The 22,613-nt window shown below is 43.6% G+C and overlaps 1 protein-coding gene across 6 annotated transcripts in view; it reads right to left on the minus strand.

The window, feature by feature from the left end:
- Positions 1-1,821: 1,821 nt before the first annotated feature.
- ANK3 (ankyrin 3) overlaps positions 1,822-22,613 on the minus strand; it is a 381,110-nt gene continuing 360,318 nt past the window's right edge. For 4 of the 6 annotated variants that reach the window (XM_080402710.1, XM_080402709.1, XM_080402714.1 and 1 more), the window contains 3 exons: positions 20,546-20,924; positions 6,356-6,448; positions 1,822-3,222 (listed from right to left, as the gene is read on the minus strand). In XM_080402710.1, coding sequence (XP_080258836.1) covers positions 6,380-6,448; positions 20,546-20,924 — 448 coding nt within the window. In that variant the 3' untranslated portion in view covers positions 1,822-3,222; positions 6,356-6,379. Of the gene's footprint in view, positions 3,223-6,355; positions 6,449-8,262; positions 8,323-8,444; positions 8,529-16,769; positions 16,869-20,545; positions 20,925-22,613 lie in introns of all 6 variants that reach the window. The other 2 variants (XM_080402708.1, XM_080402712.1) reach the window with 1 other exon arrangement.

The raw sequence follows: 22,613 nt of genomic DNA on the forward strand, positions 1-22,613 counted from the left end.
TGCTGTCTCCGTTTTACCAAAGCTTCACAGAAGGCAGCAAGCAGCGACACAGCCAGCCTGTGTGGCAGGAGCTGGAGGACCGGGACCTGCTGGTGCTGGGGGACTGCCCTGCCTGGGCACGTTGGGTGCTGGCCCAGCTGGCCCGAGAGGCACGTCTGCACTAGTTGCAGCCTGCTCAGGTGCTGAGTGCTACCCACAGCTGGGCCTTGCTGCAAAAGCATCCTTGGGAGCCTCAAGGCGAGCCAGCAGTTACTCACATGCGCTGTCACTCACATGCGCTGTCGCAGTTAAGATCGACTCACCTAGCTTGAAGATGCCACATAAATCACCAGCAGCAGCAGGAGATCTGTTGAGATTCCCCTGCACACCTCAGCTACCTGCACAGGCAACCCCACCCTTCTGTCTGTATAAAGACAGCTTCTGACTGCCAGAACGACAGTTCCAGGTACAAGCACAGCTTTCTTCCTCATAAGCATCAGGCACTAACAGGGCACCAGGCAGAGGAGAGATGGAGTTAAAAGAAATGCTGCCTTTTGGATGCTGTTACAGAGAGATGAAGTGAGGCTGTTCTCCAGCGCCGCTCCTGCTTTCCTGCTGGTGGTCACCACAGCCTTTGCTTCCAACTGTAAAATCATCATGTAATATTAAATATATACATCTGCACACCATTTACTGAAAACATCATTTTCATTTTTCATTCAGCTGATTTCAGTACTCATGAGCAGGAGAGAGGCATCTGGGCAGCGAGGTCTCCAGGAGGATGATCGCTGCTGTTGGACTGTGAGCTGCAGTCAGATGTGGTTGCTTTCCAGTGGCATAAGTGGCATTTGCCCTCCAGACTCTGGTGTTACACCTGAACCATCAACATTGTACCAGCAGTATTCTGACCTAGGTAAAACATGCATTGCAACACAGACTGGCTGCTAAAATGATGAAAACCATTTACTGTCACTGCTTCAAAAGCTGGCAGCCCTAATAACTCAGAAACACTAACAAAACCAACCTGTCACAGTCTCCTGAAGCCAAGTGCTTTCCACCACAGGCAGGAGAGCTTTGCTGACTGACCCAGGTGAGGACCAGTTCCTGCATGGGTCGGCAGATAAAACAACAAGCAGACTGAGTTTTATCTGTAGGAACAGTGCTTTGTCGGGTGCCAAGCTGGGGTAATATACATCATCTTCATGTTGCCTCAAAAGCCTGGTAAAACTGAATCTTGAGTAATAAAATGTACTTATTGCACCTGAGCAGAAGCTTGCACACACACTCGGAGCAGTGAGTGTCTACTGATGCTGTGTCCAAAACTTTGTCTGGCCGCACTTTTTATGTAGTGGTCCATGACCTATAATATACAGGAAGCGCATGCATATACAGGATAGGTACATTGTATTTACATCATCTGCAGCAGATTGGTTATTGGTCCAACTGATACACACTGGGGAGAAAGCTGGTTTTGGGAGTGCTTTTCCTGGTTCTCAATGGGGCTAAAGAAATTAAAGGAAGTTCAGAGTTAACACATGTTGGAGAAGAGGCTGTGCATACCCCTGTTGCACAGGTCCTTTCCCCACATCCGTGGAGTCTCTTACATTCCAGGGAGGTGGGCTTTCCTTAGTTTTGCTGAGGATGTGCTGGCTGCTGTGTTTTCCTCCCATTCCCCCCACCTGGAGACAGCCTGCCAAGTGACGGCCTGTCACACTGGGAAGACAAGGAGGTGGATCTGACAAAAGGAACTAAGAGGAAAAGCAGCAAAAAGCCAGGGGTGGTTAATGGCTGGCCTTGTGAAGCTGCATGTCTATAGCGTACAAGAACACTGCCAAATACACGTTATCCAAGAGTTTTAACACAATTTATTTTATGCTTAAATAATCAACTAGATCATCCAGTGTTTGTTGTTTTCATACATATGTAATTAGAGCTATTATCAATGAATGTTGTTTCCATATGAATATAATCAACAAATTAAAGTATTTCACCAAAACCCAAATAAAAATGCCCTTTAAAACACAGCAGCCTTAACAACCTAATATTACACTGCTAGGATGATTACAGATGATTGGCTTACTGAAAGATTCTACATCTTATAGCCAGTACACAATACAGTAATAATTTTACAGCGTGCTGCCAGTCTATTAGCTAATAATTTCTCTTCAGTTCATTTAAAAATATCCCAAACTTGTGCTCCTTAGAGCACCAACCCACTTCTAAAGCTGCAAGCATTACCCCCATTATAAAGCGAGAACAGATAGCACCCCCCTCCCCATAATGCAACTACTGTATATGTTATGGGTTTTAGGTCATTTCATTGAAAAATTGGCATCAGCAACAAATATTAGATGAAGGGCTTTGTGTTTACAGATAAAATCTTATTTTTCATGTTGCGGTATAGTGTTTGCAAAACTGGAAAAGATTTAATCAAAATAAGGTGAAACACATGCATCAAAATATTAGTACTCTGAAGAAAATTTTTCACAGAACTACAGAATTCCTCATTTTGGGAATCATTTAAATTTGCAGCAGATTTTAAAGATTTTTTTAAAATCAAGCTAGCGTTTTTGCATATACAAACATTATAATTGCTAATATACAAGAATCTGTGAAGATACACCCAGAATATCCCTGTAGGTGCAGCCATTTGAGACACCTAGCCTGCTCAATGCATTTGCAATATTCTGTTTGTGATCGAAAAGGCAGTGCCTTATCAACATTTATTCTATTTTGTTAGAATTTATACAGTGTTATTTATTTACAGCAAAACTATCGATGTTTAAAAAAGAAACAAATAGTGTTTTATACCCTGACAGTTTGGGTCCAAGAAAAATAAGGCGAGCTGTTGTGGATTTTAGTAATTTTAGTGTCTTTCCATTGTTTAACCATTTCATCTTCGTACATTCCCTCTGGCCACAGGAATTTCTTTTGAGATGACATCAAACTGCTTGAAAGAAGCTGTTAACAGCATGGCATCTTGTATATACGCTGCATTGGTAACTGCGCACCCTTCAATCCTGTGAATGAATGTGAATTTCCATGCTCTGTAAATTGGCTCATGCTAAATTAATTTTTTTGTATTTTTTTGTTTGTTTGTTTGTTTGTTTTTGCATAAAAACCATGCGGTTAATGTGTGGAAGCAGCAAACACACACACAATTTTATAGGTGAATGTTTAATTCCTGTTGATTTTTCTTCCATGAGTGTCCCTCTAGAATACTGGCAGTAAAAGCACACAATCCTATGGAAAGAAAAGATAGCACAAATCATTTCAGATTATCTCATTAGAATCACATTTGTGCCTTTCCCTGTCTAAAAAGAAAAGTTCTGATTGGCATCATGGAATTCTGCAATAGGGCAAATCACACACTTCCTAGGTAGGTAATGACATTAGTTGAGCTCCCGGCATGAAGGCAAAGTGCAGCTGCAGATGTCCACGTTGCTCATGAATGGATTTACAAATACCTTTGCAACACGCTGCATTTCATCACCCCACATAAAGTACCAGCTTGTCAGATCCAGCGATGACAAGGAATAGGTACTCTCTATAGCCAAAGAAATAGCATCATCTCCAGAATGAGAGTGCTGCTGCTTTTAACAGCACATTTTGGTAATTTGTGTGCAAACATCCCCACCGTGGTGGAAAACCTGCACTCCTCGCACACCCACCTCTGCCAGTTGCTTGGGGAACGTGACTGGGAGAGCCAGAAATGCAGAGTCCAGCCTTTAGGAGGCTTGGCAAAGGACAAAGTGAGGAAGAGGAGCAGCCCCATCCATCTCTCGCGTGAGTGGCACTGAGGAGACGGGAGGCCCCGCTCCTACTCTCTCGCCTGTCCAAAACCAGTCATGCGGCCATGCACATAAGGACAGCAAATTTGTGGATTGTACCACAGCAGTATCTTGCAGCAAGGAGGCAGGAAGCAGAAATACATGCACACACACTGGCAAACAGGAGCTGGAAAACCTGTGACTCCCCAGTACCTGGGCACAGGGAAATCTGTTTGGGAGTGCGGCTTGAGCAGCGCCTGTGGGATTCAGACTGGCATGGACATGCCTGTTTACTAATCAGGTCACAGGTCCACGCGTGTTCCCCAGGAGTGCTTGTGCTCTCCTTCTAGCCTAAAACAATCTGTCCTTGCCCACAACTATGGCTGTCATAAATCTATCCTGCTGCTAAAAGCCATCTATTCACATTGCAGCAGTCACACCAGCTCACACAGTGCTGTGCTGCAGAAATGCATGTAAAAGTTCTTGGCTTTTCCTTTCAACTTGTATTTCACCATGGGTTTATTTGTAATGGTGACAAAGACATTTTTACAGCAAAATCCAGCTAATGTCATTTTTTTCAGACATTCAAAGGAAAAGCAACACCTCTGCCTACCAGACAGGATTATTTTGTCCTCTGTGATCAAAAAACAAACTAGTTTTCTATCAGATCCCTTGTCTATGCAAATACATCCATTTTACATTCAAATAAAATGTTCTCAATAGACTCTTGACTGGGCTCACAATTACTTAATGCACATTTCGTCATGCTCATCATATCAAAGTTTGGACCACAGACATTCATTTTATTGGACAAAGTACCCCCCAGAGCAAATGTTTATTATCTAAGGAAGACTCTCCGAGTTCCTCAGGGGCTCTAGCATGGAAGAGTTGCCTACTGGAAATCACAGGAGAAATGCATCAGCAGTCATGGAAGCAAATCTGGTTCTGAGGAACTCAGACTCTGGCTTTCTGAAGGTCAGAATGTGTTTCATACATTAGGCAAGGACTGCCTTAATAATGCCATTTTATTTTAAAAAGAAATGCTTCTCCCTTATCCCCAATGTGTGTTGCGTCATGCTTGTATGCTGGCAGACTCTTTATCTGCACTGCTTATGGGGTTCAATGCCCCATCTTGCCTTCAGTGCCTTAGAATTCACAAATTTCCACTGGTTTCCCCCTGCAGATTGACAATGGAGAAGCACAGGAACCAACCTGGGACACAATTTCACACAAGCAGTACCATCCCTTTGGCTTCCTTTCCTCCCGAATCCTTGAGCTCCATGAAGGAGTAATGTGTGTCAAAAGAATCACCTTCCTTTTGAAAACATTAAATATGTGTGTGTTGAGCAGCGAGCCACGTGAAGCCATATTATTCTCTTAGCACACACGGGAGGGCTCTCAATAAAAGCAGGAATTCAGCGGTTGCGCTAGGTGGAGGCAGTAGGTGCTTACCACATGCTGAAAGCACGCGAGTTGCCTTGCAGAGCTCGCTCCTTAGGGCTTGATCCCATAAAGCCCTCAGCTAGATCCCACACTGAGTGCTGCTGGTCTCAAACGGCACTGCTCACGCGCACAGACAGCCCGTACAGCCAGGTGGCTTTAGGGGCTACCTTACATTGCAGCAGTTGGAAAGGACCAGAGACTCAGGAGAGACTCTGCTTCTGTCCTTTACCTCCACAACACTATCCGGTATGTTTTCCAGGTCCTGTTTATCCCGATCTTAAGTCCTGCAGTCAACTTATACCAGATGACGTATATGAAAAGGATAACACGTAGACTTGCACTTCATAAACTCTTCCTTTGCCCAATTCCTAAACCCCAGAAAAACTAAAAGAAGTTCTGAGTAGAAAGAAGACATGAATGTGCTAAACATACGCACTTGAAGCCATGACTGACTGACCAGCATCGATAGACACAGACCGGCTCCTCCCACATTCACAGGCACATTTGCTGTGTGACCACAGCTATATGATCATGTGTAGCCTCCAGCTTCACGGTGCTCCAGCACGCCGTTACAGAGCCCCTGCAAGAGTGTCTTAGTCCATGCATTTGGTTTTAGTTTGGGAAGCCCTTATACTGTCAGCTGCTGTTTTGTTACAATTGTTAAGGCTGGATCAGTAAAATTCACAAGAAACAGTTGGTAAGGATTATTTGTTGGCAAATATTGAAACACTTCACTGTCTCTTAGAAGGACTTTGACTTGCATAACTGCCCTCAGATCACATACCCAACAGTGGAAGAAGCCTTGCACTCCCAGCAGATTTACTTGTGTGCAGCTGCTGCATTATTTGTGTTTAAGCTGACTTTTAGGAGTAGAAAGTGCTGTGGATTACTAACACTGGACTTCGTAAAACTCCCTAAAATCTTACACATGCCTCAGTATTGCTTCACTTTATGTTCCAAGAGGCAAATCTCAGTTTCTATATGTGAACTCAGGGTGATTTTCTGCTTGCAAGGTCAAAGGCCATCTATTCAGTTTTGCAGCTCAAAAGCAATGTAAAGGTAGCAGAAGCAAGCCATTGTGCAGTCCAGGTCCTAGCCCCTGCGCTGCGCTGTGCTGTGCTGGAAAAACGCTTTAGTAATGGAAGAAAATTGATCACACTGACCGTTCAGTGGTCGGCTTTCAGCTTTCATGAGTAACTTTTCTTCTCCACGTGTCTGACTTCTTTCTTTGTCTTAACTTTGTAAGCTTCTCCCTGCTTTAAAGGAGAAGTATAAACATTAACGTAGTCTGCAGACAGTGCTCGTAATCATAAACCTGCTTCCAACACAGGCTCCACATTTTGCTGTAACAGAACAAGTAAAAGCAGTTAAATCACATTAACACTTCATTTCAAAGATAGACACAATCTGCTTATCCACTCTGCTGAGCTGCAAAAGCACAGGCCTGAAATATCATCTTCAAGTAGAAACCACTGGTTTACACTTTCAGCACGACCGCTGGGCTGGAGTGCCTGACCGGCAGCCCTCGGCAGAACCCCTGCCACCAACTGTAGCAGGATTCAGTATCAACATCAAGGAAAATCACCTCTCCTAGCCGGCCTCCCAGGTCAGCCAGGATTGGCAGACATTTCTAACAGCACAGGCCATGGCTGCTGTCATGATGTTTCACAATGTCTGTGCTTTAAAGTGAGCAGGTTAGTAATGGAATAAAGGGAGGAGGAAGAAAGCCAGCAAAAACCACCACTGAAGCAGAGCAGAAGTAAAACCAATGACAGTGACAAGCAGTGCAGGTTTCAGTGTCTTTAAACAGCAAACCACAAAATAAAATGCATCTTTGCTTATTAAAAGTAGCTCAATAATCATCTAAAAATAAATACTCCAATAATCACAAGCCTCATTCACATCAGAGAAAGGCATCTGTTTATGTGTGGTTATCAGCCAAATTACCCCTCGGGTGATATGCATTGATGTATTTGTAACTATTTGCAGTTTCCAACTAATCTAATCCGATGCAGCAAATTGAAAATGTTTCTCTTTTGCTGGGTGGGATTTATTTTTTCCCTGATAAAGGACTATGAAAGAGGGGATGGAAATACGTTTGTTTCAACTGTCCTATTTCTACATTGTGTGTGTCCCCTTTTTTAACTTTCTGTTTGTTTGTTTTGTTACCAGCAGATAAAGAGTATTTGATATCTTTGTTTGTTTCTGAATCTGTTTTCACTCAGACAAAAATTCCATTAACCCCAATGACAACTCTACTGGATCAAAGACCTCTCAAGGGCTACGCACTAGGGAACAAGGCGTGAGCTCCCCTGAAACCATTTGTCTTCAGAGGTGCTGCCTGTTCCCCCAAAGCCTCCTTGGGACAGAGGACAGCTCAAGGCACGTCCTGCCTGTCCCCCTGGAGCCCCCTGCCAGAGGGGCTGGGGCGTGCTGGGGCAAAACGGGCCTGCCCTTCCCGCTCCCTCCTCTCTTTTTGGGGGTGCTGAAGCTGGGCACAGCTCAGCCCTGCAGAAGGGCGTCTGATTTTAATCACCGGGGACAAAATCCTGTCTTGGTGCTTGCTTGTAAAGGATACCATTGCTCAGGTATGTTCCCCTGAATCCTGCAAGCTCTCAGTCACTAGCACAGGGGTATCACACAGGTGAGCGAGCGGCTGGTGGGGACCAGACTGCAGCCCATTCCTTTGGGCTGGTGAAAAAGCAACACACTATACCTGCAGGCATAAGGCACAAATTCTGCAAGGGCTTAACTAAAACCACAGACTTGGCTTATCTTGATGGCACAAAACAGGGCCCAAAGCTACCGTTTAAGTCTGCTGCCGGTTATACAGAAACAGACCGCAGTGCTTCTGTGCCAACAGGGTTCAGCCAGGCCCCCCTGCCCGCGCACAGCACAGAGAGACCCCTGCCCTGTTACCCAAACGCACAACTTGTCAATAACAGCAAACACCACACTTTGCCAAGGCTTCTTGTTAAATGCAGACCTCCAGCCCTTTAGCAGCACTTTCTAGCAGTCAACACAACCCTCTGCGTCTACTGTTATTTCCTGGTACTCCCCGTTCCATTACCATTTCACCAGCTTTCCTCTCATGGGGGATAACAACGCGTCTTACTACCTTCCGGGTGATCTGTGGGAAGCAATACATAAAAAGTATCGATTTTTTTTTTCCTAGATTCTAAAGGGAGAAAGTATTTTAAAAGAAGTTACTTGAATGCAAAGACTCAGAGCAGTGATATAATTCATGATTACTTTTCTCGTGATGACGTTGCCTTCTTCATCGGTAAACTGTTCCTCTGTTACAGATTCACCAGGAATGTTTTTTGCTTCCTCACCCTAAAGAACGTGTTATAAGATTAGCAATATAGCCTATATTCTGCCAAACCCACACATATTTCCACACCAATCCAAGCAACAAGCACATGCTAGCTTCAACTTTATGTAACAGTTTGCTTTATGTCACACAAATAGTATGAAAGCCTTGCTCATTTAGCATGCCAATACCTGTGCATTTATTCTACAGAATGTGTCCTTAAAGCCTGTAGTGAGCTTCTAGCACATTGCTGTTATTAACTAATTCAAGACATGAAGCTCTCTGGGCAACAAATCATCTTGCAGTCAGTCTGAGTCCTATGAGATGGAGGCACAAATTCATGATGATATAATCTCTCATCGGACATCCATTAACTTTTTACAGCTTCTCAGCGCCCAGCACACACAGAAACAAGGTCTGACACCAAAATAATATGGTGGGGAAAATTTGGGATTTAAAAGACAGCTCTGCCTATATCTTGCTAAACACAAGATCTTAAACACACACACAAAAGACAAGACTTCTCAGCATTTACAAAATGGAGAAAGGTTATCTTACACGACACTTTCCCTGGCATGTTAGCACCTGCCGACCCGCTGAGGAGCCTCAGCAGCCTGGTGCATGACTTATTGAGGTCAGCAGCACTCCAGACATTGCTTCTTGTAGTACCAACATTTTATAGGACCAGCATAAATAAATACAAGAGCAGTTTCCTAAATGCTATGCTAGTGACTTAATACTGTTACAAGAATTACTGCTTAAATTATAAATAAATGACGTTACTTTAGAGTCTAAGGCTAGCTGGCGGTCATGAAATTGTGTTCCAGAAGAACTTTGACAATTTTACCTCATCAAGTCATGTTTCCAAAGCTGGGTGCTGAAGCAAGCACTGCATCCGATGATTAAAAAATATCTATTGTCTGAACTTATTTATTTCATGTCAATAAAACAAATATAATCATAACATAGCTGGCCTACATATGAAGAATTTCCACATGTAAACAAATAACCCTTTAAACAAACAAACAAAAAAAATCCTTAAACCTGTTCTCCTCCCCTCACCCTCAACCCACTATGGAAAATAAGGCAACTAGGGGGAGGAAGCAGACAGAAACATTGTATAAAATATTTTGTATCAATATTAACAACAAAATAATGTTTGAAATGGGATTATTACAGCTCAACATCAAGCTTTCATACTGTACTAAGAAGCACAGAGCAAATATAATTCCTGTTTGCTGTGGTCTATATGCTACACAGTTGTCTACATAAGCTCCTGGCACTGCTCTATAATAAACAAATATAGTGATGCTGTGTTTATTTTTTTTCAAACCGTTTTCCCAACACACACAGCTTTTCAATATGTACCTTACAACATTAGGTTGTACGCTAATTTTAAGCTCTACCCCCTATAAACCTTTCTTTTTGTTTACAAGCCATTTGTGGTCTTTTCTGTAGCCAAGCTTTTCCGTTTGCCACCCTTCGGAGGGACTGAGCAGGCAGGAGCCAGAGGGGCACGCTGAAGGGCAGAACGCAGCCCTGCCGCTAACCCAGCCCCTGCTCAGCATTGGTCATTGTTCAGAAGCGCAGAGTTTTTGCTCATGTCGTATTGAAAGCCGTATCGAAATCACCGCCTGATAATTAAGTAATTAAACAGTTTAGGGTATTTTACGTGTCTTTTCCCCCATGCTTTCACAGGCTGTATATAAACTGTAAAACCTGTTAAACTTTGATGCTTCAGGAGGCATCAGCAAAAGAAGGGCAGGCTCCACAGCCAGGTGGATGTCACTGTGTAGGGACATAAGGATGAGATACTGCATCTGAGGTGCAGCTGGGGCTGAAGAGACCTGGTTGAGGTCCCCAGGCCTGGGAACAGTGGCAGCCCTACAAGAAGCACAGCAGAACAAACGGTTGCTAAAGCCTTCAAGATGGAGCCTGAGCTGGCCCCATACAATTCGTCCCTCAGAAGGACTCTGCTGAGGGGTCGTGGGAAGGAGAAATTACATACCTGCTTAAGCACTGACATCAGGCTACGTGCAGGAGGAGGGAAGTAAGAGGCCGCCCCCACCCCCCACCCCCCAAGTGAACGGGGCCCCAGTGACACCAGCCTGCTCCTTCCTTTCTCATGAGCAAGCCAGCAGAAACTGGAACTGCGCGGGGACTGCTGCTGTGGCAGGGGGGCGATGCCTGGGTAAAGGTTTTGGGAACTGAAACCTGTGGGGTTTCCTAGCCACAATGAAATGGGGGGAAAGACTGATTCTGGAGACGTAACACTTTAATCAGAAGCAGAGCAGATGGGGAGCTAGCTGCACAGTTTCTTTCCTGGCCTCCCACCTGTGGGCACACAGAGGTCCCTCCCACCCCATGGAGCACAGAGATATGGAAAGGTTCTCTCTCATAAACATGATCTCCAATGCCACAACAGTAAAACCCATGAAACCCAGAAATAAAACAACACGGCCAGTAGCAAGGTCACCAGACTACCTGGGACACCAATACTGCTTGGCACGTATTGGTCGTTTGCCTCCTTACTGCCACTACGATATAACAAGTTCGTGAGAATTACTGTTTTCAGCTTTAAAATGAAAAATATCCTGATGCACTGAAAGATGCCTCTTGGAAGAAAATGCAGATTTAAAGGTACGGTGAATCTTGGTTTTTAATTAGCTCCATGCTCCTTTAAGCACAGTATAAGGTTAAATGCTGTAAATACTCAGCAGTCAGCATGCATAAAATCCAGCTTTCACAATTCTCTTGCTGGTGGGTAGTTAAACAAATTGCAGGAGGGCTCACAATTGGCAGGAGGTAGATCTGATTTACTGACATTTCTAATCCTGTGCAGTTATAAAGACGGATGTTTGCTAGGAAAAACAACCCTTACTCACTGGCAGCTTTACTTGTCAGATCTCAAACCAGCTTTGGGTTAGAATGGCACATCAGATGATCCTGTCAACAAAAGCTGTTTTTAAACACAAAGCTGGTGCATCTGCGTCACAGCTAAAGAATAAAATTCTTTCTGCTGCATCATACTTTTTAGGGCTTCATTTTACCCTTGACCGGTTGAAATTACTGTCACAATACCAAGAGCTTTAGAAAGGCAGGGAGAAAACTTAATACCACGATTACTGGAAGCTTGGTTATATCCCTGGGACTAAACCATACAAAGGTTGCAGTCTGCAAGCCCCAGAACGTGCCAGGAAGCTTTGCAAAGCGAAGTGCTTTAATGTCACCCTGCTTGCTGGAGTGTAGTTCTGCCAAAACCGGCTGGTATCCTCTCTCTGCTGCTCTCCAGGGCAGCAGAAGCAAAAAGCAGCTTCCTCAAAGTCTTCCGCCAGCTCCAGTGATTTTCTTAACAGTTATTTGCAGATTATGGGTGTTCCCAGGGACCTCCAGATAAATGGAGTTATACAGACAGTGCTGCAGCATTGTGCCAAAGTGCACTGCAGATTTGTTGGAGCACTGGTTTTCTTTCATGTTTGTTTTGTTACTAGAGGGATAATAGTCCCTTTTATTCCTCCTATACATCTAGTGTTGTTGTAACAGCGGAGAAAAAAGGTGCAGCTGGATGTCTCTTACCCAGATGGATAAAAAGGAATTTAAAAGCAGGCGGAAATAAGCAAGATGGAGAGATCCTAAATATTTAATTTCACCAAAGACCAGAGGCAATGCTGTGATGGGAACAGGAGCTGTACAGAGTGCTCAGACCTCTCCCCTTACTGACCTAAGCCACTGTCAAGACATAATCCTTTCAGTCTCAAGATCACATTCTTGCAATGCATAAACAGCAGCTGTGCCTCAGTCTCCTTGGGGTCTCAAGCCTCTGCGGCAGTGGCAGTTGAAACAAACATCTTTCAGTAAGGTCATTTTCATTAGTGAGTTCTGCCTGCTCAGACCTTGTTAATCAGATGCCACGACTCTCCGCCTGCACCTGTGCTGAGTCTGTACTTGCTTGTTTGCAGATGTACTGCTAATGCCATAGAGGGGGGAAAAGCCCCCCACAAACCAACAGGCAAGCCAAGCAGACCTGAAAGGAAATGGTGCTGCAAACAGGGCAGAGTATAGTCCAGTCCTGGGAGCTGGGGCACAGGACTGCTGCCTGCTGTACGGAGGACAGCATGGTGAACAGACTTGTACCTGTGTTTCATTTATCTCTGCGTTACCTTGCGGAGGCCGGCAGCTCCGACCTTGCCAGCCTTCCTGGGCGAGATGGGGTGAGGGCACTTACAGAGCAAAGCAATTCTGCAGCTCTCCCAGCCTTGCAGGAACTACAGCCCAGAGGCTGCACCCGGCTGAATACTCAAATGGAAACGCTTCCCAAATGGAAACGCTTCCCATGTATCTTACGTGGGGCACAGGACTTTAATTCTCACCTACAGGATGGCCACATTTTCACTTTCCATAAATAAGTTTCCTCTGAATAATAACATCATGAAAGCCCCTGGTTCTGGTTTTGACTGACTGCTGCTCTGGCTCCCATGCCACTCCTCCAGTGCAGGCTGAACCAAACTCTCCGCAGTCAGTAATGGAGGGTTTCATGGGCAATATGCATGGAAAAAGACAAATAAATCTTTAATAAAAATTGGCAAGAAACAACAAAAGCACAAGATACAAAATTACATCAGATCTGAATAACCCCTGCTTAGAAATCTATTTTATTTTCCATTACAAAATTCTACCATAAACCTTTTGGCAAGAATCTTGCTAAACAGTTTTTGCCAAAAATTTGTACCCATGAAAGATTTAACAACCTCTAAAAAAGCATGAAAAATTAGACACTGATTTCTGTCATGACTGAATAAAAGGAGCTTTGGATCAGGCTCTGAATGTGCACATTGTGGCAGCACTCTTATTTTTCCCTTGTGTGCTAATTGCTCGCATTCCTGTGCTACCATAAAACCCCATTTCTTTTGCAATGCCGAGTCCCATCAATCCACCATGTGAACAGAAGAGGGGAAAGGAAGCAAAACCAAAAACATCTGCACTACCTTGAGGTTAGAAAACGATCCTGTTACATGCGGAAATGGGCATCGGTCCTTGCTTGTCTGGTTTTATGGGCTCAGCCCTCTGAAGTGCTAAATCCCATGGGAATGTGCTTGAGAGTGCTGAACACTCGACAGGACTCAGCTCTCGGACTGCTGGGAAAATACCTCCAGGGGAGAGAAAAGCCTTTCTCCATATTTGGGCCAGGACAGAGAACTAAGGTGGCAGTTAAACTTAGTGAATAAACTTAGGAAATAACAGTGTTAGCAATAATGCAGAATGGCACTGAAGGGAAAAACAAGCTGGGAAAGATGAACAAAGGTAATGAAGCAATTCAGCCCTGAGAGCAGCTGTGGAGGCACACAGGAATGCCTTTTTTTCCACAGGACTCAATTTATCCTCAAGGTTTTGGTGTTACCAGACTTTACCCCTGCAGGCTACATGAGCACCTCTGCTGCTTTGAATGCAACATGCAGGCAGTAATGAGTATATGCTATGGTAAAACAAGGCAGCTCCCGTGCACAGCTGTGCCCAGCAGACTCCACAAACCAGCACGCCCTCGTCCCCTCACCGCTGCTGCTGTGGACATGAGCCGCAGGGTGGGCTGACGGCACGGGCACAGCACTGCCATCCGTTTATGAAGCCTGAACCCAGGTTTTTCAGGTGTTCAAACCTTTTTATTCCAGAGAATGCAAACACAACAAAGATTTCTGGGGCTGGCTCCTAAGTAGCCACGATAAGCACTCTCACGGCCCAGGCGTGACTGCAGAAAAGCACTGGGCCATTTCGTGGTCAGTGTCTGCCAGGCTTGATGCCTGCAGGATGGAAGAACCAGAGCAAAAATGTCGCTGCCTCCTACTCTGCATCACGCTTTAACTATTCAGCTAGCCAGGAGTGTCAGAAAACACAGGAGTAGAAGGAGAGCCCAATTCCCCTCTCTCTACTGCTCCGTGCAAGCAGTGCCAGCCCCGCTCAGCGCAGCCTCAGAGCAGGGGCAGTGGGGCTGTGGGTCGGGCGCAGCACCCGCTCACCGTGCCCTCCGGCGCTGGCAGGCAGAGCCTGCTGCTCCCCACCGCTGCTCAGGCCCTGCGGCAGGAACACACAATTATTTTTACTCTGCAGGCTGAGTGCGCTGCTCTGTGCCTCTGAGCACTATATCCTGAGGCCTCTTCCCCGAATGAGGAGCTGTTTCTCAGCTTGTGCATGCTCTCATCGTGACTTCAGTTCACCCAAACCGAACCTCTGCTCCCAGGAATGTGCAGAAATTGGAGTCCAGATCCCTATCAACGTTAAAGCTCGAGTCTTCCGTTTCATACCACCATTTCATGACCTTTACATGATCAAAGTATACTTATTGAAAAGTTTTTTTCCACTATCAGACTCTTTCTCTGAAAGGCCTGATGATTGCTGCTTCAAACATTTCTCTTGTTCTGTTTTAAGCTTGTCTTGCGATGAGGAGTGGGGGATAGAGAAGAAGCTATAAATCATCAGAAAATGACAGAAGTATCACATGTATTTTCTAATCAAGAGGCAGGTACAGCTCTATTCTAGTTCAGATCAGACACGTTTCCAACAGAGCAGGTTCAGCCGCCTCCGCTCACCGCGCACACCCTCCCGACTGCATCTGCGCTACCTGTGGATTGCAACACTATATAAGGCTGCTTTAAAGTTGCTCTGTTAAAAGTTCAACCCCAAATTATAGCACCATGTTTAAAAACAATTTTCTATGCCTTTCTCTAAACACAGTGGACGTACTTGGGAAGCAAGCAAAGGCTGCATTTTACATACTTTCTCTTTTCTACTCTGACATTTCCTGACTGCAAACCAGTGGACTCGAAAATAATTCAGACATAAATTGGGTGGGGGACGTCAGCCACAGGCCAACTATGCAGCCTTTAAAACTTTCAGCACACAGATACTTTATGTCTTACCGGAAGGGCTCTCACTGCATTCGAGGGTCTGTAATCGCCCACAGGCTGCCTGCCCCATTTGAAAACAAACCACATTCCCATTTCTGGCAAGTCATGTCTTATCAGCAGAGAGAATTACTGATTAAGGGTTACACCCCAACCTGCTCAGGGCCTTTCATGGAAGGCAGCAGGTTCTGCCTGTAAAGATGAGGTATTGGACAAAATATTCACTACTACCGAGCTCATTTTTGCAATTCTTGCCTTGTCATGAATAGAAACATGACTGGTATACTGAAGAAATTCAGGGTGAAGACAGTCAGGAACATCATCCTGCCTTTTCCAGAAGTGTCTGTATCTTGGACAGATCAGCAGCTGTGCAGAGCAGCCTTTCTGCCAGCCCCATCGTACAAAAGGTGCAGTGCCTGTATGCACACTCTCCAGCACAAAGCATGCAAATAACAGCAATATAGACACGTGCAATCAGAGTGTCACGAACATTCCTAAAGTAACAATCATATCGTAGGCAAACTCAGCTACTGCTGTAATAGCACTATGGTGGCTGGCTCTCTCCTTCATGGCTCAGCTACATGATTTTCTAATAAGAATCTAATAAACCCTTTAAGTTACTGAGGGATTAACATAATGTTTTCCAATGCAGAATTATTTTCTTATGCCATATGCTGCAAGCAAATAATGCCATACTACATGACCACACCAGAAAAAGTATGAGGGCAAATAGTTATTTATATGACTATCCCATTATTATCAGTATATAAAGTCTATAGTGCTGTAAATAAAGGCCATCTGTAAATAGATATACTAAATAAAGCCTACTGAAGGCAATGCAAAGACTCTTATTAACTTTGGTAGGTTCTAAATCAGGATCACCTGCTGTTTTGAGGAGGTTTTCCAGAACACATTAAGCACTTATGACCACAAGTTTCAACCGGAGTGCAAGGCTCACTCTCCTATATCCCATTCACATACATTCCTGCAATTTTTTGACTTGGAATTTATGATTTTTTAAGGAAATACAAAAAAAGAAAAAAATATCACTCATATCTGTCTGCAATTCATTTTGCTCTACATCAGACCAACACACTGCATCTAGCTGTAGTCTTTAAGATGCCATGCAAAACACTGGAAATGAAGAACACACCATGCCATGCAGCACAGTTGTTTTCCAGGAGAGGACAACCAGAAACCTCTGGGTTAAGCAAGGAAAGGCCACCTAGCACTTGGTTATAAATACATACTGGCAATGGAAAGCGCACTACCAGACAGACTCCAGTATGCCAAAACTGACATTCTGACACAGCAGTCCAAGTCCACATCCATGCCAACATCGTCTCAGGAATGCAAGTTACAAAATACCTTCAGAATCAACCGCCGCCGATAAACTCTTGTAATAACTCTCTGCTCTTCATCTGCGCTTGAATCGCTCTCAATCTCACTGTCACTGTCACTAAATTCCTAATAAATGCAGTTTTAGTACATGTGAACAGCACATTTGCAAAACAGAACATGCTGATCAGGACTAGGAGAAGAAAAGAGAGGTTATCATGGACAGTGGTTTTCCTTTCTTTACTATGTACCCAATGACTCACAGTTTTGTGCTTAAAGGATAAGGTGGGAGGAGGCCATTTTGCTCCTTGGCATGCTGTAGCTTGGTAAGTGTACCAGGTATGGAATATCTCAGCAGCTCTTAAGTCTTAGAAAATGGTATATGGAATGCATCTGACCTGTGGAATTTCTAAATCTTATGTAGTTGCTAAAATTTTTGTGTACCAAAAATCCTTGTCGTAACTCCTTGCTTTTTCCTCCTCAAAAATTAATGTTTCAAACAAGTTGCATGGTTTCGCAAGATAGGGGAAGTGAATTCCCTCATAAAGAAAGAGGACATTTAAACAGAAAGGTTCAGTGGTGCCCTTCCACAAAGATTACAAATAAGCATTTTGAAAAACTTCTCCATGTATATGGCTTTCCCGCTCAGTATTTATCTGCTTTCAGGCAGCAAAACTGTAGTGTCAAGTACAATCACTCTACATTTTATAAGAAGGGAACTGGTAGACTTCAGCTCAGAGTGAGGTGGAACAGCCTGATGCTGGTCTCAGCTCAATGCCAGGAGGTACCAGTGTCTCATGCAGGCATCTACTCCATCCTGGCACCCTCTGACAGCCCCAGAGTTTTCCTCTCCAAAATCCAAGGAGCATCTCAGCTTTGGGGCTGAGCTGCCTTGTACGCACATGTCTGGTGGAGGGCTTCATACCTATGTGTGTGATGGACACAGGGCAGAGGCCCTTCACACATGACGTTTGCCTGAATCAACCCTTTTCTGAATAGAGAAATTTGAAATTTTTCTCTGTAATTACTCAATGACAGCCCCAAGCTGATTTTAAAGTCATGAATAGTGGATAGGGCTGACCGCATTTCTGTTTCTCTGTTTGAGTTTGGCCCAAGACATCCCAAACAAAAAGCGTTTCTCAGAAATGATGTGTAAAACAAGAGTAGGCAGAGGTGGGTGGAGAAAAAGGACTGTATAGCAAAAAGGGTTAGGGCAGGATGACAGTATTCATCTGCATGTAGAGTCTCCTGCTGTCCTCTGACACTAGCCAAATGTATATACAAAAAATTACAATTCAGCCCTATCTCGAAGAAGTAACAAGAAGCGGAAGATTCCCAGAGGGCATAAAGGCATTAGAGGAAGAGTTATTTTTAATAAACAGATTCAAGTGGTTTATTTGTGATGGAATTCTGACACTGACAGTCACCTCAGCCACGGGGTGGACATCATTCTCTTTGGCATTATAGAGCAACTCTGCTGTGCTCCTCTCATTTTAAAAGATCACTGGAATCTGATGTTTGTGCATTCGTAGAACATTATATGGCCTACACTTTCACTGCACTGCTTTTGTAAACTTTTAGGCATTTACGTGGACTTGGGATGAGGCCAACGATTTGTTTCATCCCTGTCACCAGGCAGCAACCCAGTATCAATCATCTGAGTTTATCTCTTGTTGCAAACTGTGTGCGAAGGCACTGATGCAAGCCTCACCCTGCAGGTGGATTGCTATTGCTTCTTAGCTTTTTCCCAATGGGTCACAGAACAATAAAAATCTTACTTTGGGAAGTAATTTTATTCCCCCCCCCCCCTTTCTTTCCACAGAAATAAATCTGTTTCTTCGATACTTTTCTCTTTATGGAGCATTTCTGAAGAATTCCTGGCAGAAAGATGGCAGCTGAAATTCTCTTTCTGTTTTCATGACAGCATATGACATGTCTCACCCTGAACTGGACTGTGCTAGTAATTAAAATATTGACTTCAAATTAGATTAGAAGACATTCTCGAAGAAATATCAACAAGACATTAGAAGCAATTCCTGTTGCCATCCTAACAAACACTGGTTTGTTACCCAATTCAGGCTTTGTGAGAGACCCAGATTTAGAAATGACATTATTTTCTGATACCAGTTTACTTAAACATCATGTCTATAAAAAGACTTGTTATTTAGAAGAGAAGTTTATCACTCTTTACCAATAAAGCAAAAGTAGTGCAAAAAGCACACATAAGAAAAGCCTGCACTTATTCCTTCCAATCCAGATGGGATATCCAAAAGACAAGAGCAGACAAAAGTGGAGGACAACTTATCTTCTCACTCGTGGGAAGCCAGAGGTTGCACACCCTCAGCATGTTACAGTGTGCATCTACGCTTACCCCTGTGTTTAAACAATGTAGCATAATAACATCAGCCCAGGGTCTGCCCCATAGCCTACGGACACTGAAGGAATTCTTCCATCTGCCTTTAACTGCCTTTGCAGAAGGCTCTTACATTTTTTAAGTATTCCAGTAATTAGTGAATATTAGGAAAGATCTTCACTGCTTCAACTGTGTCACGATCTAATAACAAGATAATAACAATCATATGCTGCATAACTACTGAGACTGAATATGTTACCATCTAATAAAAGAACTCTTAGGTGTATAATCAAAAGAGCAGTTGAAAATGAACTAATTTAAACCTGAATGATTTGTTGCAGCCCACCACAGCCAACATTTTTATTGTGCTACAATAAAATAATAAAAAAAAGCAATATAATGTAGAAGCAATTCTACTGAAATACCTCGCTTCCAGAAGTTATAACGTCCTCCTGTATTACACCCAGGAAAAGACAATCTCAGCAGAGACAGGAATGTACAAGAAACTCCGCAGTTGCCCTTTTCAGCATGGTTCCCTGCCGGCCCTGTGGTCTATTCCATGGCAGCCCTCCCACTGCTGGGTTGTGAGGTGCACACAGCTATTGGGCTATAAGCCATTCTTTAAATCAACTTTACTTTTAAGCATCTGGGAAATAAATATAAGCAACTGAGAAAGCTATTAAAAACATCATCATCAGAAAACAACTTAAAACGGAGGTTCTGCAGTTAAGGATGCGGAAGCTGGGCAAGGCAGAACCGAAGTGGAGCCTCTCCACAGTCTTTTAAGAAGAACCACTATCTGGAAAAATGCTTTACACATTTGGAAATTTTTTGATTCCTGTTGGCTGGGTGCACTTTGGAGTCAGGGTGAATGAAGCCATGAAACAAGAAACATAAGGGGGAGATTAAATATTACTCAAAAATTACTTTCCTGCAAATTAACAGAGTAAAAAAACGCAGGGGGTGCTGGGGACAAGGAGCAAGATAGAGGCCAAAAAGTCCCTATACCTCTCTCCTCACTTCAATGTCACAAGAAGAGTGGAAACCAGTAGCATCACCTTGGATGTGGAAACAGATGGAGGCAGCTGAGCTGTTTGGCACTGTTGCACAGGTGGTGTGTCAGGGCAGGAAAGGGGCCTGTTCCCAGCGGTGCGGGATAGCAGTCCCAGAAGCTGCTCTGAACTCTTCCAGGGCTCAGGGCCAGTCAGGCAGAGGGTTGTGCAGCCCTGCTTGGCTCCTCTGCCTGCCCAGGCTCCACCTGGTTCTATTCACACTGCAAAATATAAATTTCCACTAACTTCCACATCTCTTAATTTAGCAATAAAAAGAAAGGGCATAAAGAAGGTTAAAATAACCCCAACCCTGTCATAAACAACATTACAAGTCTTTCAAAAAATTATGTCAAGCAATAGGGACTTCCTCACAGAGTTAATTATTACAGGACATAATGTACCTTCTGTTCAGACATTACTGCTCCCTCCTCCTCTTGGATGCTTGTTCTTGGCTTGCCATCCTCAGAAGTGCTCCAGCTCATCTTCTTCACACTGACAGGCACAGATGTTTTGATGCCTTCTGTTGTTGGCTTGCTAGTCTCTTCCAAAGATTTCTGATATGCTGTTGATGATAACATTTGCTCATCAGTACCAGCTGAAATGTGGGGCTTTGTTTTCAGGGCTTCTTTGTCACTCTGTTTTCCCACATCATTTAAAGATTCCTGGATGTAGGATTTAGTTTTTGTCTCTGATGTGGATTCAGATAGGCTTCCATTTGTTTCTGGCTTCCCTGCTTCTCCTTTGACATATGAGGTAACAGAATCCCTACATTGGTCCGAACTACAAGGAGAAGAAAAAAAAAGAAAAAAGAATAGACAGCCATTCAGTGCTTAAATCACACTCAGAAGGGCTAAGTACTGAGCCTCTTACCAAGCCTTCATTCTTAGCATGTGTTCCAGACAGGAAAAAAGTAAAATTTTAAATTCAGTTTGCAAACATAAATCTATTTAATAGCCTTGTGTTCTGCATCATGGTATCTTTTCAGAAGCAACAAGAGTATGGCCAACATCGGAAACAAGGCCAAATGTTAATCCCCTTCCACTTGGGGGGCAGGGAAAGAAAAAGAGAAAGAAAACCACAGAAAACCTACCATTTCCCTTGTATAATCATGAGATAAAGCCCCCAAGGCACTAATTTACTAACCTGCTCTCTAATCAAGGAGGTGATGAAAGTATCTGTTACCATGCAATTACCAGTAATGACCAAACAGATTGTAGTTTTCCCCCCAATATCTGTACTCCAGATAAGTCATGCCTTTTTAAAAATATTGGTATCTGAAAATAAATCCTTAGTGCAAAGTTTCAATAATACCACAGCCAAAGGCAAGGAAGGTTACTACAAGAGAGAAAGCTGACTAAAGTTTTGCCTCAGATTACGTATGGACAGGTTTAACCTGCACTTCTGATGCACGGTTTTCTTCTCTCTTGCATTTTTGCTTGCTTTCAGGGATACACTGCAACTGTAAATGTGAAAATACTATAGCTATTTGCTGGCAAAACTCTTATAAAAGATAGTAAATTAACGTAGTCAGAAACAGATATGTTATCTACTTAAGGAAGTAGATCTATTTCTAGAAGTGATCTATTTTACTAATTTACCACAATATAAAATGCAGGATAACAGTGCTTGCTTAACAACAGAAGTCGCATCAGTAGTAGATCAAGTGCTTTACAGTCCTGAAAGACAATCAGTTTGCTGAAATCAATGCCAAATTCCCACTGGATTCAACAACAGAGTTATCTAATGCTACCTGGAACCACAAAGCACCCTGAGTCAAAGTTGCAAGGGTTGTAAACTGCTGACAGACAAATAATCACTCTGCAGATAGTCATCCTCTGCTGATTTACAGTTCACGCAGACCTGGCGCCTTCAACTAGTAATCATGGGAGCCACATTCAAAACAAAGGCAGGCAGGAGCTCTTCACCCAGTGGGTACCAGTAAGGCTGAACATGGCAACATATGTGGTGAATGTTGAAAGCTTAAATAGATCCAAGGGGAGGTGGAGGCTGGAAAAGCTTATGCAACAGAAATACATTGAGGATAAATACGTAGAAAGCATCCATCGCAAGAGGTTGTTATGCTGAAAGCAAGTGGCATTTGGGAGAGTACCGGAGGAAATCGGCATATATGTCCACTCTCCTCCTTCCCTGAGCATCCTCTGCAGTCACTGCTGGGACACAACATATGGGACTAAACGGATTTGGTATCACCTCCTTACCTTCTTATGCCTTGTAAGTAATCTCTTTTAAAATCTAGTAAATCAGCATGATATAACATGCTCAAAGTAAGTGTTATAAAAAGAGTGACAATTTAAAAATTTGCTTATGCAAAAAGTAAGAACTATCTGAGAGAAGGCAGAGAGATGCAATGAAAAGGATGACTGCTAAAAAGGTACTTGAGAAATAAGAGTAATGTAATATCCTCATTTCAGATAATGTACGTTTCATAGTTTTCAATTCCAGTTACAT

The sequence above is a fragment of the Falco punctatus genome (genome assembly GCF_963210335.1).
Source record: "Falco punctatus genome assembly, chromosome: 9".
NCBI classification, from domain to species: Eukaryota; Metazoa; Chordata; class Aves; order Falconiformes; family Falconidae; genus Falco; species Falco punctatus.